This window comes from Panulirus ornatus, chromosome 6, assembly GCF_036320965.1.
Source record: "Panulirus ornatus isolate Po-2019 chromosome 6, ASM3632096v1, whole genome shotgun sequence".
NCBI lineage: Eukaryota > Metazoa > Arthropoda > Malacostraca > Decapoda > Palinuridae > Panulirus > Panulirus ornatus.
Genome location: NC_092229.1, coordinates 32,405,637 through 32,423,804, shown reverse-complemented (window position 1 = coordinate 32,423,804; position 18,168 = coordinate 32,405,637). Strand labels below are relative to the sequence as shown.

General features: G+C 37.6%; 1 protein-coding gene across 1 annotated transcript in view; it reads left to right on the top strand.

The window, feature by feature from the left end:
* LOC139749147 (NHL repeat-containing protein 2) overlaps window positions 1-18,168 on the top strand; it is a 432,672-nt gene that overhangs the window by 365,313 nt on the left and 49,191 nt on the right. The window contains exon 12 of the mRNA XM_071662783.1: window positions 13,096-13,291. Coding sequence (XP_071518884.1) covers window positions 13,096-13,291 — 196 coding nt within the window. The remainder of the gene's footprint in view (window positions 1-13,095; window positions 13,292-18,168) is intronic.

Here is an 18,168-nt window from a genome sequence, read left to right as displayed (position 1 = left end):
TTGGAACATCATGAAAGTTGAAAGAATTTGGACAAGTTAACCAAGAAAGAAGAGAAAGATATATAGTCATCATAAATTATCAAAATGCTTTGCATTTTAAAACACAGGACTAAGTTTTGTTTTATTTTCCTTGGTCCCATTACCTCTTGTTATGCTAGCTGTCTATATTTGATAATGACACCAAACAAGAAAGTGGTAGGGTACTGTTAGAGGGGTGAAGGAATTTCCCTTAATTTTTAATCTGTTCCCTTAGTGTTCTGATGATCACTTTTGTCTGACTGGAACTTTAAAAAAAAAAATCCCTTTTTCATATGACAATTTGAAGCTTCCTGCCATTTTTTTAAAATCCCATCTGATGTTTGCTTCCACCAGTTGTCCATATATGTTACTTGCAGTCTACTAATGCAGCTAGACAAAACATCACACAGCTCAGGTACCCACTGAACATCAATGAGAGTGCTATTATGTCATTTGGGTATGGTGCAAGATGCATGTATTCACTATTATGTTTCATTTAAGATTAAAAGAAACCATTTTTGTAGTATTGTTTTTGTTGTAAAGAAAGGTATGTGCTGTTAGAATTATGTAGATAAAGTTTTATCTATATAGCTAACATCTAAATCCATAGAAAACATTTATGATATGTAAAAAAATCTGTGAAATATTTACATTATGAGAGTGTGATCAGATGAACCAATTGGGGTGAAATTGTGTAGTTACAGCAGGATTGGAATAAAGGTGGAACATAGATCTAGAATGTTATGTGTTCACAGCGGTCAGGAAAATGGGTAGGTGGGAAATGATTTGCTCTAAGTCATTGAGTATGGAGAACACGAAGGCATTTATGGATCTGGAGAGGGCTTAGGATAGGGTTGATAAAGATGTTTTGTGGAAAATTTTAAGAATATATGGTGTGGGAGGTAAGTTGCTAGAAGCAGTGAGAAGTTTTTATCAAGGGCATAAGGCTTATGTGAGAATAGGAAGAGAGGTGAGAGAACAGTACCAAGTAAAGGTTGGTCTGCAGCAGGGGTGGGTGATGTCACCATGGATTTTTGATTTGTTAATGGGTGGGATGGTGAGGAAGGTAAATGCTAGAGCTTTGGAGAGAGGGATGAGTGTGCAGTCTGTTGGGGATGAGAGGGTTTGGGAAGTAAGTCAGCTGTAGTTTTCCACTTATACAGCACTGATAGCTGATTCGAGTGAGAAGCTTCAGGAGTTGGTGATGAGTTTGGAAGAGTGAGTGAAAGGAGAAAGTTTAGAGAAAATGTGAATAAAACCAAGGTTATTAGGTTCAGTGGGGTTGAAGGCTAAGTTAGTTGGGATGTAAGTTTAAATAGAAAAAAATTGGAGGAAGTGAAGTGTTTCAGATATCTGGGAGGGGACTTAACAGTAACTGGAATCTTGGAACCTTAAGTGAGTCATAGAGTGTGGGAGAGGGCAAAGATTGTGGAGCAATGAAGAATGTGTGGGAAGAGAGAACATTATCTCAGAACGCAAAAATGGGTATGTTTGAAGGAATAGTAGTTCAACAATATAATATGATTGTGAGGCATGGGCTATAGATAGGGTTGTGCAGGGGAGGGTAAATATGTTGGAAATTTATGTTGAAGTACAATATCTGGTGTAAGGTGGTTTAATCGAGTAAGTAATGAAAGGGTAAGAGAGATATGTGGTAATGAAAAGAGTGTGGTTGAGAAGAGGATGTGTTGAAATGGTTTGGACTAGGGAGAGAATGAGTGAGCATATTGACAAAGAGGATATATGTGTCAGAAAGAAGTAGAGGGAACAATGAGAACTGAGAGACCAAGCTGGAGGTGGCAGAATGGAATGAAAAAGATTTTGAGCAATCAGGGCCTGAACATGCAGGAGGACGAAAGATGTGCACAAAATAGAATGAATTGGAACAATGTGGTATACTGGGGTCAACGTACCATCAGTGGACTGATTTGTAGAAATAAAAAGTGTGGTTGAGAGAGCAGAAGAGGGTGTGTTGAAATGGTTTGGCCATATGGAGAGAATGAGTGAGGAAAGACTAACAAAGAAGATATATATGATATATGTGAGAGATGGAGGGAACAAGGAGAAGCAGGAAACCAAATTGAAGGTGGAAGGATGGAGTGAAAAAGATTTTGAGTGATCAGAGCTTGAACCTAAAGGAGGGTGAGAGGCATGCAGGGAATAGAGTGAATTAGAACGATGTGGTATACCATGGTCGGCATGCTGTCAATAGACTGAACCAGGGCATGTGAAGTGTATGGGGTAAACCATAGAAAGGTCTGTCGGGCCTGGATGTAGATAGGGAGCTGTGGTTTTGATGCATTACATATGACAGCTAGAGACCGAGTGTGAATGAATGTTGCTTTTTTCATCTGATTTCCTTGTGCTACCTCGCTGAAGCAGGGGGTAGCGATGCTGTTTCCTGTGGGGCTTGGTAGCGCCAGGAATGGATGAAGGCAAGTATGAATATATATATGTGTATATATGTATATGTCTTTGTTTATTGATTTATTTTACTTTGTTGCTGTCTCCCGCGTTAGCGAGGTAGCGCAGGAAAATAATTGAAAGAATGGCCCAACCCTCCCACATACTCATGTATATATATACATTTCCACACACGCAAATATACATACCTATACATCTCAACGTATACATATATATACTTACACAGACATATACATATATATATGTACACATGTACATAATTCATACTGTCTGCCTTTATTCATTCCTATCGCCACCCCGCCACACATGAAATAACAACCCCCTCCCCCCGCATGTGCGCGAGGTAGTGCTAGGAAAAGACAACAAAGGCCACATTCGTTCACACTCAGTCTCTAGCTGTCATGTACAATGCACCGAAACCACAGCTCCCTTTCCACATCCAGGCCCCACAGAACTTTCCATGGCTTACCCCAGATGCTTCACATGCCCTGGTTCAATCCATTGACAGCACGTTGATCTCAGTATACCACATCGTTCCAATTCACTCTATTCCTTGCACGCCTTTCACCCTCCTGCATGTTCAGGCCCCGATCACTCAAAATCTTTTTCACTCCAACTTTCCACCTCCAATTTGGTCCCCCACTTCTCCTTGTTCCCTCCACCTCTGACACATATATCCTCTTGGTCAATCTTTCCTCACTCATTCTCTCCATGTCTTTGTAAGTGTATGTATACATGTATATGTTGATATGTATATGAATATATATGTGCGTGTATGGGCATTTATGTATATATATGTGTATATGTATGGGTGGGCCATTCTTCGTCTGTTTCCTGGTGCTACCTCGCTGATGTGGGAAATGGTGATAAAGTATAATGAATGAATATGAAATAAATAATTCATGCACCAACTAAAAGAAATAAAAGGATAATGTAAAAAGAAAAGCAAGAAAATCAAAGCTTCCAAAATGAGTGGGAAGATAAGTACTTTTTCTTACTGAACCTAAAGGCAAGGTCATGTGTCTGTTTTGCCTGAAATTTAAATAATTTGAATATTCAAACTTTCTTTGTCATATGGCTTCAGATTACGGAAATTTTAATAAAGAATTCCCTCAAGGTTAGGGAACATGTGCTATATTAACTTCGTATTTGGCATGCAACATAGCCAATGAGGGAGTCCTACTTAGTGGTTTTATTAAGAGGCTTTTCTGATGTACAAAAAAATTCTCTGACCCAGCTATCACAGCAACACAAGTGAATGCACTCACATTTTCAGCTGTGTGGTTATTTGAGCATAGCTTTGGACAGGTTTTGTAATTTTCAAAATAAACCTTAACTATTAGTATTTCTTTGCATTGTGTCTGATAGACCTTATTGTGAGAGAAGAACTAGATATTGTGTTAATGAAAGAACTTGTAGACAGGATATAAAAGAGACACTGTTGGCAGTAGGTGCAAAACACAGTGGTTCTGACCATGCATGAATCTGTCACTGGATTAATTGAGCTTTGTAAATTTGAGAAAAGCTTTCCTGAATTTTGTACATTTTATTGCATTATTCATCTTAAACAGATGTCCTTAAAATCCCATGAATTTGATAATGTCATTAAACATTTATTAGACACTAAATTTAATTTGTATGAGTGCTCTGAATCACAAATAGTTTTGAAACTTGATGAGAGAAATGAATTAAAAAACATCCTCAAGTGATTTGCCATTGCACTGCTTAGTTAAGTGACTCTTGAGAGGCAACGTCATATTTCATTTCGAGCTACTGGAACCTGTGAAATCTTTTATGGGTGAGAAGCACAGAATACACCCTGATGTTAAAGATTTGGCTTTTCTCACAGAAATGCTCTGCTTAGATAAACTAAATGTGGATTTAAAAAGAAAATTCAGTTTATTGTCTGATCTAGTTCAAAGTGTATTTGCTTTCAAAATCAAACTGCAGTAGTTTCACTAACAGAGAATGAAAGGTGAACTTATACATGTCCCTTCATTGTCACAGCTTCAAGTCATATCAAAAGAACATACTGAAGAGCACTTACTACAGAGCACAGATATATATGCAAATGTGATTAAAGATCTTTAAAAGGTCTTTATAGTAGTTTTATAGTAAGGTTTCAAGATGTGCTGCAGAAAAGATCACAGATCTGATTTATGATTGATCTCTTTAGCACCAAGGCAGACTGCCTGAAACCTCCTTTAGTCAGCAGTGCTGCAAAATTTCAAGTGAAAGCAAATGAACTTTTGGAAGATGACATTAAAATCTGTCCATGAAATAAAGGGAGCCCATATTATTTGGAAATCAGTACCAAAGGATAAGTACCTTAATAATAGACAAGCGGCTTTATAATGAATCTCTGGTGTTTGTCTTGACCTATCTTTGTGAGTCCATTTTCTCACTACTGAAACATATGAAATCTAAGCATTGATCTGTTTTGAAGGAAAGCCTCTTAAGATCATTATTGTGTGTAAGCACAGCATAGCACCACCTAGACTTCTGGGAAATTATGAAAAAAAAAGGATTGCCAGAAACAGTAATAACACAAGGAAGGGTTATTGCAGTTTTTATTATTATCGTTATTATTATTATTATTATCCCTGGGGAGAGGGGAGAAAGAATACTTCCCACGTATTCCCTGCGTGTCATAGAAGGCAACTAAAAGGGAAGGGAGCGGGGGCTGGAAATCCTCCCCTCTCGTTTTTAGTTTTCCTAATGAAGGAACAGAGGAGGGGGCCAAGTGAGGATATTCCCTCAAGGGCTCAGTCCTCTGTTCTTAACGCTACCTTGCTGATGCGGGAAATGGTGAATAGTATGAAAACAAAACAAAACAAAATTATTATTATTATTATTATCATCATTATTATTATTATTATTATCGAGGATGTAAGGCATGTGTACGTGTCGGAAGAGAGGAAAGTGATTGGTTCTCTGTGAATGTAGGTTTGCGGCAGGGGTGTGTGATGTCTCCATGGTTGTTTAATTTGTTTATGGATGGGGTTGTTAGGGAGGTGAATGCAAGAGTTTTGGAAAGAGGGGCAAGTATGAAGTCTGTTGGGGATGAGAGAGCTTGGGAAGTGAGTCAGTTGTTGTTCGCTGATGATACAGCGCTGGTGGCTGATTCATGTGAGAAACTGCAGAAGCTGGTGACTGAGTTTGGTAAAGTGTGTGAAAGAAGAAAGTTAAGAGTAAATGTGAATAAGAGCAAGGTTATTAGGTACAGTAGGGTTGAGGGTCAAGTCAATTGGGAGGTAAATTTGAATGGAGAAAAACTGGAGGAAGTAAAGTGTTTTAGATATCAGGGAGTAGATCTGGCAGCGGATGGAACCATGGAAGCGGAAGTGGATCATAGGGTGGGGGAGGGGGCGAGAATCCTGGGAGCCTTGAAGAATGTGTGGAAGTCGAGAACATTATCTCTGAAATAAAAATCCTGGAAAATCAAGATATTTGCAAGCTTAACATTACATTCTTGTGAAACAGTTGATTGTTATACCAAAATTTATGTACATTATTTTTTTAACATCTTTGTAATGTGGCAGTTGAGGGAATAATTGGTATACATGGGGTGTTCAGTGTTGTAAATGGAAATGGTGAAGAGCTTGTAGATTTATGTGCTGAAAAAGGACTGATGATTGGGAATACCTGGTTTAAAAAGCGAGATATACATAAGTTTACTTATGTAAGTAGGAGAGATGGCCAGAGAGCGTTATTGGATTACGTGTTAATTGACAGGCGCGCGAAAGAGAGACTTTTGGATGTTAATGTGTTGAGAGGTGCAACTGGAGGGATGTCTACTCATTATCTTGTGGAGGCTAAGGTGAAGATTTGTATGGGTTTTCAGAAAAGAAGAGTGAATGTTGGGGTGAAGAGGGTGGTGAGAGTAAGTGAGCTTGGGAAGGAGACTTGTGTGAGGAAGTACCAGGAGAGACTGAGTACAGAATGGAAAAAGGTGAGAACAATGGAAGTAAGGGGAGTGGGGGAGGAATGGGATGTATTTAGGGAATCAGTGATGGATTGCGCAAAAGATGCTTGTGGCATGAGAAGAGTGGGAGGTGGGTTGATTAGAAAGGGTAGTGAGTGGTGGGATGAAGAAGTAAGAGTATTAGTGAAAGAGAAGAGAGAGGCATTTGGACGATTTTTGCAGGGAAAAAATGCAATTGAGTGGGAGATGTATAAAAGAAAGAGACAGGAGGTCAAGAGAAAGGTGCAAGAGGTGAAAAAAAGGGCAAATGAGAGTTGGGGTGAGAGAGTATCATTAAATTTTAGGGAGAATAAAAAGATGTTCTGGAAAGAGGTAAATAAAGTGCGTAAGACAAGGGAGCAAATGGGAACTTCAGTGAAGGGTGCAAATGGGGAGGTGATAACAAGTAGTGGTGATGTGAGAAGGAGATGGAGTGAGTATTTTGAATGTTTGTTGAATGTGTTTGATGATAGAGTGGCAGATATAGGGTGTGTTGGTTGAGGTGGCGTGCAAAGTGAGAGGGTTAGGGAAAATGATTTGGTAAACAGAGAAGAGGTAGTAAAAGCTTTGCGGAAGATGAAAGCCGGCAAGGCAGCAGGTTTGGATGGTATTGCAGTGGAATTTATTAAAAAAGGGGGTGACTGTATTGTTGACTGGTTGGTAAGGTTATTCAATGTATGTATGTCTCATGGTGAGGTGCCTGAGGATTGGCGGAATGCGTGCATAGTGCCATTGTACAAAGGCAAAGGGGATAAGAGTGAGTGCTCAAATTACAGAGGTATAAGTTTGTTGAGTATTCCTGGTAAATTATATGGGAGGGTATTGATTGAGAGGGTGAAGGCATGTACAGAGCATCAGATTGGGGAAGAGCAGTGTGGTTTCAGAAGTGGTAGAGGATGTGTGGATCAGGTGTTTGCTTTGAAGAATGTATGTGAGAAATACTTAGAAAAGCAAATGGATTTGTATGTAGCATTTATGGATCTGGAGAAGGCATATGATAGAGTTGATAGAGATGCTCTGTGGAAGGTATTAAGAATATATGGTGTGGGAGGCAAGTTGTTAGAAGCAGTGAAAAGTTTTTATCAAGGATGTAAGGCATATGTACGTGTAGGAAGAGAGGAAAATGATTGGTTCTCAGTGAATGTAGGTTTGCGGCAGGGGTGTGTGATGTCTCCATGGTTGTTTAATTTGTTTATGGATGGGGTTGTTAGGGAGGTGAATGCAAGAGTTTTGGAAAGAGGGGCAAGTATGAAGTCTGTTGGGGATGAGAGAGCTTGGGAAGTGAGTCAGTTGTTGTTCGCTGATGATACAGCGCTGGTGGCTGATTCATGTGAGAAACTGCAGAAGCTGGTGACTGAGTTTGGTAAAGTGTGTGAAAGAAGAAAGTTAAGAGTAAATGTGAATAAGAGCAAGGTTATTAGGTACAGTAGGGAGGTGAGTTTGAATGGAGAAAAACTGGAGGAAGTGAAGTGTTTTAGATATCTGGGTGTGGATCTGGCAGCGGATGGAACCATGGAAGCGGAAGTGGATCATAGGGTGGGGGAGGGGGCGAAAATTCTGGGAGCCTTGAAGAATGTGTGGAAGTCGAGAACATTATCTCGGAAAGCAAAAATGGGTATGTTTGAAGGAATAGTGGTTCCAACAATGTTGTATGGTTGCGAGGCGTGGGCTATGGATAGAGTTGTGCGCAGGAGGATGGATGTGCTGGAAATGAGATGTTTGAGGACAATGTGTGGTGTGAGGTGGTTTGATCGAGTAAGTAACGTAAGGGTAAGAGAGATGTGTGGAAATAAAAAGAGCGTGGTTGAGAGAGCAGAAGAGGGTGTTTTGAAATGGTTTGGGCACATGGAGAGAATGAGTGAGGAAAGATTGACCAAGAGGATATGTGTGTTGGAGGTGGAGGGAACGAGGAGAAGAGGGAGACCAAATTGGAGGTGGAAAGATGGAGTGAAAAAGATTTTGTGTGATCGGGGCCTGAACATGCAGGAGGATGAAAGGAGGTCAAGGAATAGAGTGAATTGGAGCAATGTGGTATACCGGGGTTGACGTGCTGTCAGTGGATTGAATCAGGGCATGTGAAGCGTCTGGGGTAAACCATGGAAAGCTGTGTAGGTATGTATATTTGCGTGTGTGGACGTATGTATATACATGTGTATGGGGGGTGGGTTGGGCCATTTCTTTCGTCTGTTTCCTTGCGCTACCTCGCAAACGCGGGAGACAGCGACAAAGCAAAAAAAAAAAAAAAAATATATACATATATATATATATATATATATATATATATATATATATATATATATATATATATATATGTATATATATATCCCTGGGGATAGGGGATTAAGAATCCTTCCCACGTATTCCCTGTGTGTCGTAGAAGGCGACTAAAAGGGGAGGGGGCGGGAGGCTTTAAATCCTCCCCTCTCGTTTTTTTTTTAATTTTCCAAAAGAAGGAACAGAGGGGGGCCAGGTGAGGATATTCCACAAAGGTCCAGTCCTCTGTTCTTAACGCTACCTCGCTAACGCGGGAAATGGCGAATAGTTTAAAAGAAAAAGAAAAAATTATTATTATTGTTATTATTATTATTATTATTATTATTTCAGTTCTGTAAGGACACCTGTTACAGTTACAGTTATCTTTTATCACCTTGCTAGTCCTTCCGTATCAGGAAAATATAATTGACTAACTGGGTAGCTATCATTATCATCGTGAGGGAATACCTCAGTATCCAGGGTATGATTTTGTGGCTCTTGGACATTGAAGCTTACTAGGCTTTGCCTCTCTCCCTAACTAAAGTTGGCCACCCTAGCATCATGCACAGTTTAGAAATATAAGAAAACTTTAGATAAGAACTTACAAAGTGTACTGATGGCTATGTGGGCCAGCAGACTGGGGCCTCCAACAGTTTGATTGACAAACAACCCTACCCAGCAACCTGTGCCCAGCAAGGGCTGTGAGGTCAGTAGATCCCAAGAATTACTCCAGGTGTACTCCAGGTATGTAGTGAACAGAGATTTCATATCAGAAACAAAGTGCATACAGTGTGGACAAGGGAAGCATGATGCCACTTAGATGTGTGTTGAAGATATTTTAGACATGGCACTGTAATACTTGCAGTCATAGGAAAAAGATGGAAATGTTTAGAGTTTGGACTTGATGGTAGAAGATGACATTGAAGATTCAAAGAATGAAATTTATATAAAATGTGAAAGTGGTAATGAGAACATTGCGAAGCAAATGAACGAAAAGAAGAGAAATATAGTGATGGTGTCAAATGGAAGACCACAGTAAAGCTGCAGTTGAAAGTGATAAAAGTTTGAGGGATAAAAACACAAGAATGAAATCAAAAGATGGTGGGAAAGAGGAAGAAAGTAAAGAAAATCAAGAGCCACCAATAAATCGGATAAAAGACAACAATACATGCATGCAGTATTTTAGAGGTAGGTGCAACACTTTGATGATTGTAAGTATAATCACCCCAAGATGTTTATGATAGCATTCCTTTTTCAAACTTTTGATGCTAGAGGATATTACAGTAAGGAAGAATATGAATATGACTGTCCACATATTTTCCTAAAAGTATGACTGATATCATATACTGTATATAGATATTTATTCTATTATATAAATGATCAAGAGTGTAAGAAAAAAGAGAAATGTTGATGTATACTCTGAATAGCAGTGGAATATGAGGAAAATACATGTTTCCAAATTGGGAACAATGAAAGTACTGGAAAGAGAGGAAGTGATGATCAACTTAGGGACTGGATGATTTGTTCAGAGATGGCAACCATTTAGGGAAAACCAAAGGAGGAAATCGTGGAATGAACATAGCCCAGACAATGGTGGAAAGTAGAAATCAATGAAGATGTTACACAAAAAGAAAACTAACAAAAAATGAAATATAAATCAGATTTACACGTTGAACAGAAAAGCAAAATATAATGATGGCATGAACAAGAAAAATATAAGAATACTCATCTGATCAGGAGAACAATATGGAATGAGAACCAGAACCATTTTTTGGCCAGATATGCATACTGCAGAAATTCACCAGACCAAGTGAATTGAACAAGGGAAATCCTAACAGAAATGGTGACAGGACAGCAGTGAAAAGATAGTACATGATTAAAACAAAAAAATACCCTTTGAAATAGCAAAAAAGAAGCTAAATAGAATGAAAGAAAACAACAAACAAAAACAAGAAAATGATATATATAGATACTTTATACAGTGTCTTATGATAATAAAATGATATATATGAATACTTTATATAAAGTCAAGTAAACTCTAAAATCCAAATTAATTATATCCTTGAGTTCTTTAGGGTTAACTACATCCCTGTATATATCAGAACTTGTAGGTAGATAGTAGTTGTAGTAGTAGTTGGTAGGCAGCCAACAACCAGGGAGGTATATTACTAGTACTACTCATGTAGGTATTGGAAGGGTTTGTGACAGTTGCATAGTGGTTGACACTGGTTTTCAAGTTGCACTCCTCTGACCCAGTTAGCTGTCTTTCCTTTCTGCCTTACCCACACATGGACTACTGGCATTCTGTCAACAAAAATTCAATCTCACCTTGATACACTTAATACTTGACAGCACTTAACTCACAGAGCTCTTTTTTTGTAACTCTATATTTTCTTGCAGTTAGCTCTGTGTGCTAGCCCTGCATTTTGGCAAAATAGTGGAAGCAGTAGATAGAGGAGGCAGGTAGGAACATTAAAGCAGGAGCATTAGGTAGAAACATTAGGTAGGAGTATTAGGTAGACACATTAGATATTAGTCAGTAGGGACAATAGGTAAGAGCCTCTGCAAACACTGCACTAGAGTTGCCCTCTGCCAGTGGCCTGTTAAGAGTGAGGCACTAAAGGCCAGGAAGTGGCACTGTAGTTCACTAGTCATGGAGACACTATTGCTGTGGCCACCCCCTTAAGGGAGTTCCAGGTGGGAACAGGCATAAGAGATAAAGATAGAACTTGGTTTAGCATAAAAATAAAAAGTGAAACTAACTTGATACAATCTGAAATTCTGAAGAGTAGATAGAACCATATTCAAAATCCTAAACACTTTCTTCTCTTTTCAAGTTTTTCAACAAATGTCTCTTAAGTTATCAGCTACATTATAGCATAAGGTTCTAACGCTTGCCTGTTCAAAGGGCTGTGCAGAGATACGAACTTGGAATACCAAGCATTCCTTTACATAAAAATTTGTTTAGGCCTGCTAAGAATTGTTTGAAATCTATAGTCTTTGAGCAGCAAGCACACTCTTCGTGTAGGGAGTTGTTCTGAATCTATCCTCCAAATGCCTTCATGAGATAAGGGTTTTCTTCAAATGTGAAGGTAAGCATAACCTTCTTCCTGTCTTCAACTACAACATTTATAAAAGTAGAGGTTTATGTTATCATTTCTCTTTTATTCAGTGTTTGAGCATTCAATACAAAACTTCAACTCTAGGTTGAGAAGCCTGAAGGCCGGAAATATTTCTCTATATCATACCTTCTTTAGTCTCAGAGGATGCCATCTTGATGAGGCAGTGAAAGCTGAAATAAAAGGATATTTGACCTTTCATGAGGAAAAATTCGCCAAATATTTTCCTGATTGTTACTGTTTTTCATGTGCTCTAGGCTCCCCCCCCCCACACACACACACACACACAAAACAAAAAAAACATGCATTTGGTGTTATCACTTCATGATTCTGTTCTTCAGTTCTTAAGTCATACCTATGTGTTAGTGAGTTGTGCTCCAGTTGTTGCTTTAAACCTTATAGTAACTCATTTGTGAAACTGGGATTTCATCATTATTTGCAATCAAAACTAAAGGTAGATATTGATTGAGAGTTGACCATGATCTGTAAGATGCATTGACCTTGACTGAATCTTGTGTGAAGGCATTTTAGTCGTGAAAAAGCAAACCTAAAATCTCACAGAGCACTCTTAGATGCTGAAGGCAGTTCATTTTTTAGGGTCAGTGATCATTTGCCATTAATAACTACATTCTTAATGTGTGCTTTGCTTAGTATTATGGTAATGTTCTGTTGATATCAGAATGAAAGGATGAGCCCTGACAACAAATAAATTACCAGAAATCTGAATGATATTTGCTCTCATCATCAGATGTTATGTCTTCCTTGTGTTCAGGAGATCCATAATCAGGATTGGAAAGATTTAGAATAGGTTGAAGACTTCTGCTATAGCAAATCTGGAAATGATGACTATTTTGGTCTGGAAAGTTTAGTTTATCAAGAAACTATTGTTACAGAGAGAAAGCATATTTGAGTCTTAAGTGAGATTAACTTGTATTTCATTTTGTTTGGGATGATGTTCAACTGTTTGACCTCATTTACAATAAGTGACTAATCTCATATGTTTTTCTTTGTGTTTCTTGCATATCTTGATTGAAAACTTTTGCACATTTATATGTTTCAGTGATGTCTTCAAATACAAATCAGATATCAGAACTCTGTGATCCTATTGTCTAGAGATTAACCAGTTGCATTTTTCCTTCTTATATATGTATAACTACTAATCCATATATATTAAGGTTGAGAAAAGATTCCCATACTTCCTGCATTTGGCTTGTATTTGATTATTCTTTTGGTTACAGGTGTTTCATTATATCATTTCAGAAAGCAGAAGTTATACCCAGTTAAGAATATAAATACAAACAAATATGAATTTTTCAGTTACCTATAAAACTGGTAGATGAAAGTGACAGTCCAAGTCAAGATTTACTTCTTTCACCCAATGAAAATGAAGAGGTAACAGCTTTAATCCCACATGGGAGAGAAATTCGCATCATCCTTAGATTTAGATGTGATCTACCAGAAGATGCAGTCCTCAATGATGAAGCTCCAAATCGGTGGACCTTGGAGACAAGTGGTGAGTGTGATACATGAACATTCTTTTTATAGACCAGTAGGTAGTTATTAGGTTGTAGACAGCAACTGCTAAGGATAATATCACCAGAGTAACTTAGGCATGGTATAGTGATGCCTGGAGCCATCTAATGCTCTCCATGTTAAGATTGCTTGTCTTACTGTATGTCTTATTAACTGCACTACTGAGCTTTCTTCAGCTTTTTATCTTTATGTGCAAAATTCTTAAATCTGACTCCATTTTACTTCCTCTTCAGATTCTATTCCTTTCCCTCCCTTTCCTTAAACCTTTTATTGACTATTAGATTTTACTGCCACTCCCCACTGATGTCATCTTACCATAATAAACTACAATACTAATTTGGTCCTTTTTAATTCTTTATCAATATGAAAAGCCATAAAGTTTAATTATCTAGCATTGAAATTCTTCAAAAATAATAATAGGCAGTGAAGATTTTGACTCATGAGAAATTTTTGGAAAATGTGAACAGTAGGGTTCTTTAACAAAGAGTAAAATTAAAATAGGTTCTTCTGATTCAAAACATATGAAAGTATTCTGAATGCATGACTGTTGGACTAGAAAGTCCAGCAGACTTCTCTCTACATAATTTAGACCTATATAGACTTGCAGGAAAGGGGAAACATTTTTTGAAGGATATGGACAAAAGTTGAATATTGTGGCTCTATAATTTTACCATAATTTGTGTCCAGGTAAAGCTTCCAAAATTCAAACATCCAGAATTTGTTGGTCTCCAAAATTCAATTCCAAAATAACCTCCATATGTCTCTCATTGTTTTTTGGGTCAGCTTGAGTGGCATGCGTCCTTTCAGTTCAAAGCTTTCAACATGAGTAAAATTATACTGTATCGTAAATTTGTATTTTTTTTAGTTTTTATACACAGTTCTCTTCAGTAGGTTCTAATGTGTGAATTGATATTTATCTACATACATGGACCTATCAATTTATGTATATTATATTTACAACTTGTTTGGAATAATGTGATCATCATTGAAATGGCCTTGCAGTGGTGTGATGTTCCCAGCACAATGCAAGAAGCACTTGTACACATGGTGTAGATACTGTCTGTATTTACAGATTGTTACAGTACCACAGTATACTGTGTACTGCCTGTATTTTACCCCTTGCATTATGCTTGAAAACTGGCTTGAGTTCTCCTGGTAAGGCCTTTACCAGTGAGGTTTAGATGGATCTGCTCAAATGTTATGAGAGAGGTGAATAAACAGCTGATATTAAGCATGCCTTGGACTTAATAAATCTACTTTATGAACTATTTGTGACACTGCAGAGAACATTAAGGAGTGTGCCAAGATTGGAACGTTAATCAGTGCACCTGAGACCTTGTCATCTCAAAGTTTGATCATGAAGAGAAAAGAATGAATGTTGAGCACATGGGTCAGACACCGAATGTTGAGCACATGGGTCAGACACCATTCTCATGAAACTATTCCCATTAGCTTACTTGTGATACAAGCAAAAGCCTGGAATGTATATGTGATCATTTGACAGCAGAAGAAGGAGCAACAAAGACATTTAAGACAAAATTACCACATCAAGATATCTGGTGAGGCTGCTTCTGCTGATATTGTTGCTGCCAAAAGTTACTGAGAACCCTTAATACTATTATCAAGAAAGGTAGTTATTCTCCTAAGCAGATTTTAACATGTACAAGATCAGATTATTTTGAGAGAGAATTCCTTTTAGAATGTACATATCCTATGAAGAAAAGACTGCACCAGGATTCAAAATTTTTATTGTTTTTATTAATAGAATTGACTGTACAGTGTGTTATTCTTTTTCCATACTTTATTGCCATTTCGAGTGTTAGTGAGGTAGCACCAGAAACAGACAAAGAAAGGTCGCATTTGCTCATATCTATTCTCTAACTGTCATGTGTAATGCACTGAAACCACAGCTCCCTATCTGGAACCTGGCCCCACAGACATTTCCATGTTTTACCCTGAACACTTCATATACTCTGGTTCTGTTTATTGACAGCACATCTACCCCAGTATACCACATTGTTCCAATTCACTCTGTCTCACACAAGCCTTTCACCCTCCTGCATGTTCTGGCCCTGATCACTCAAAATCTTTTTCACTTCATCCTTTCATCTCCAAGTTAGTCTTCCCATTCTCCTTGTTCCACCCACTAGCGATTCATATATCCTCTTTGTCAACCTTTCCTCACCCATTCTCTCTGTGTCCAAATAATTTCAGCACACCCACTTCAGCTCTCTCAACCACACCCTTTTATTACCACACCTCTCTCTTACCCTTTCATTACTCAGTCAAATCATCTCACACCATATTTTGTCCTCAAACATTTCATTTTTCCAACAAACCCATCCTCCTTTGCACAGTTATATCTATTTCCCATGCCTCATATCCATATGATAATGTAGGGACTACTATTCCTTCAAACATATCCATTTTAGCCCTCCCAGATAAGGATCTCTCTTTCCATGTATTCTTCAGTGCTCCCAAAACCTTCGCCCCTAACCCTATGACTCACTTCTGTTTCCATGTTTCCATTTACTGCCATTTCTACTCTCAAATATTTAAAACAATTTTTCTTCATTCAGTCCCACACCACAATTATCCTGTCCCTCAACTCTACTAAACTTAATAACTTTACTTTTATTTACATTTACTCTCAACTTCCTCATTTCACACACCTTCAAACTCTGTCACCAGCTTTTGCAGTTTCACACTTGAATCTGTCACCAGAGCTGTATCATCAGCAGACAACAACTGACTCTCTTCCCAGGCCTTTTCATCCACTGTAGACTACATAATCACCCCTCTCTCCAATAATTTAGCATTTACCTACCTCACCACCCACTCCTTAAATAAACAAAAAAACTATGTTAACATCACACACTCCTGCCTAAGACCAACCTTCACTTGGAACCATTGACTTTCCTCTCTTTCTACTCATAAACATGCCTTACACCCTTCGTAAGAACTTCTCTGCCTCTAGCAGCTTTCCTCCTACACCATATATTCTTTAGCTCTTCCACAAGGCATCCCTACCATACCCTATTATATGCTTTCACCAGATCCATATATGCCACATATAACTTCATCCATTTCTGTAAATATTTTTTCAATCACATTCTTCAATGCAAACACCTAATCCACACTTCCTTTATCACTTTTGAAACCACACTTTTCCTCCCCAGTCTGATGCTCTGTACATGTCTTCACTCTCAATCATTACTCCTACCATACAACTTACCAGGTATACTCAACAAACATTATCCCCCTTGCTTTCATACATTGGCACTATACATGCATTCTGCTCACCCTCAGGCACCTCACCTGAGCCATACATACTTTGAAAAGCCTAACTAGCCAATTAGCAACACAGTCACCCTATTTCTTAATAAAGTCACCAGCAGTACCATTCACTCCAGCCATTAATTCATCATAAGACTTTCACCTTATCATCTCTTTTCACCAAAGCACTCTCCTTGACTTTCTCATTTCGCATATCACCCTGACCCAAACACCATGCATCTGCCACCTTATCATCATTCACATTTAACAGTCCTTCCAAGTACTTACTCCAATCTCCTCCTCACTTCATCACTACTTGTTACCACTTCCCCTTTTGCCCCCCTTCATTGATGCTACCATTTGTTCTCTTGTTTTTTGCACATTATTCATTCCCCTCCAAAATACTTTATTTTAAAGTTTACTGATGCTTGCTCAGTATGTATATTACTGTATATCATATATTCAGGTACACATATGCTTTAGTTTTTCACATGTATGATATTCAGTATTGTCTTATTGATAATGAAATATCCTAATCTCTTTTGCTTACATTTGACTTATACAACCATCTAGAACATAAGTATCACATAAATCAAGAGGTCCCTATTGTTAGAAAATTATTGAAATATATTGGTGAAATAGATGGAGGCCCTACACCCATCCCAAGCATTATCAATCATGTTAATTTCAAAACATTAAAATTGATAAAATGACATGGTATAATGTATTTTTCTAATATTTTTGTGCACAGTTCCCTTTAGAATGACCTAATGAATGTTATGATAATCATTTGCACTTTAAGAAAATTATAAGAGAAAATAGCTGAAAATTATCAAATGTGACAAAACTTTGAAGAATTGTGTGCTGAAAATAGCCAGAATATACCAGAACTACACAGAAATGCCATCAAAATTGCAGTTGTGTTCATGAGTTAATGAAACAATGTTTGATATGATTAGAAAAGAGATTATTCGTTATAATGTTTTCACTAGATTGATCTCCAAACAATGAAAATATATCTTTGACACCAACAGAGTGTCATAGAAAAAAGTATTCCATCATTGAAATGAAAATACATCATATAAGAATAATAAAGCAACAGAGAACCAAGTGATATAGCCCTCAACATAGCCAAGAAGAACCATACAAAATGCATGGTGGGAATATGTTTTACTGTAAAGAATCTTACTAATTCAGTCCCATCTTAAGCTATCTTTCTCTTATATTTTTCTAAATATGAAGATTATGAATTCATTCTGAAGAGAATCGTACAGAAAAATCTATGAAAAGATAATGCACTGTATCATTTTATCAATTATGTCTTGAATGTTTTGAAATGAACACTATCACTAACAACTGGTACAAAGTATGACTTCCATCTGCTTCACCTACTTTCTTCTACAATTTTGTGAAAATGTACATGATTATTAATTCATGCATTAAGTAGGAACCTAGAAAAGAAGAGTAAACAAAAAGAATACAAAAATTGCACTTTACATTATCATTTTATCAAATTTATGTGGACGTTTAAGAGATGCAGAGGCAAGATAACAGTTCCATTTTATTTGTATTATATATATT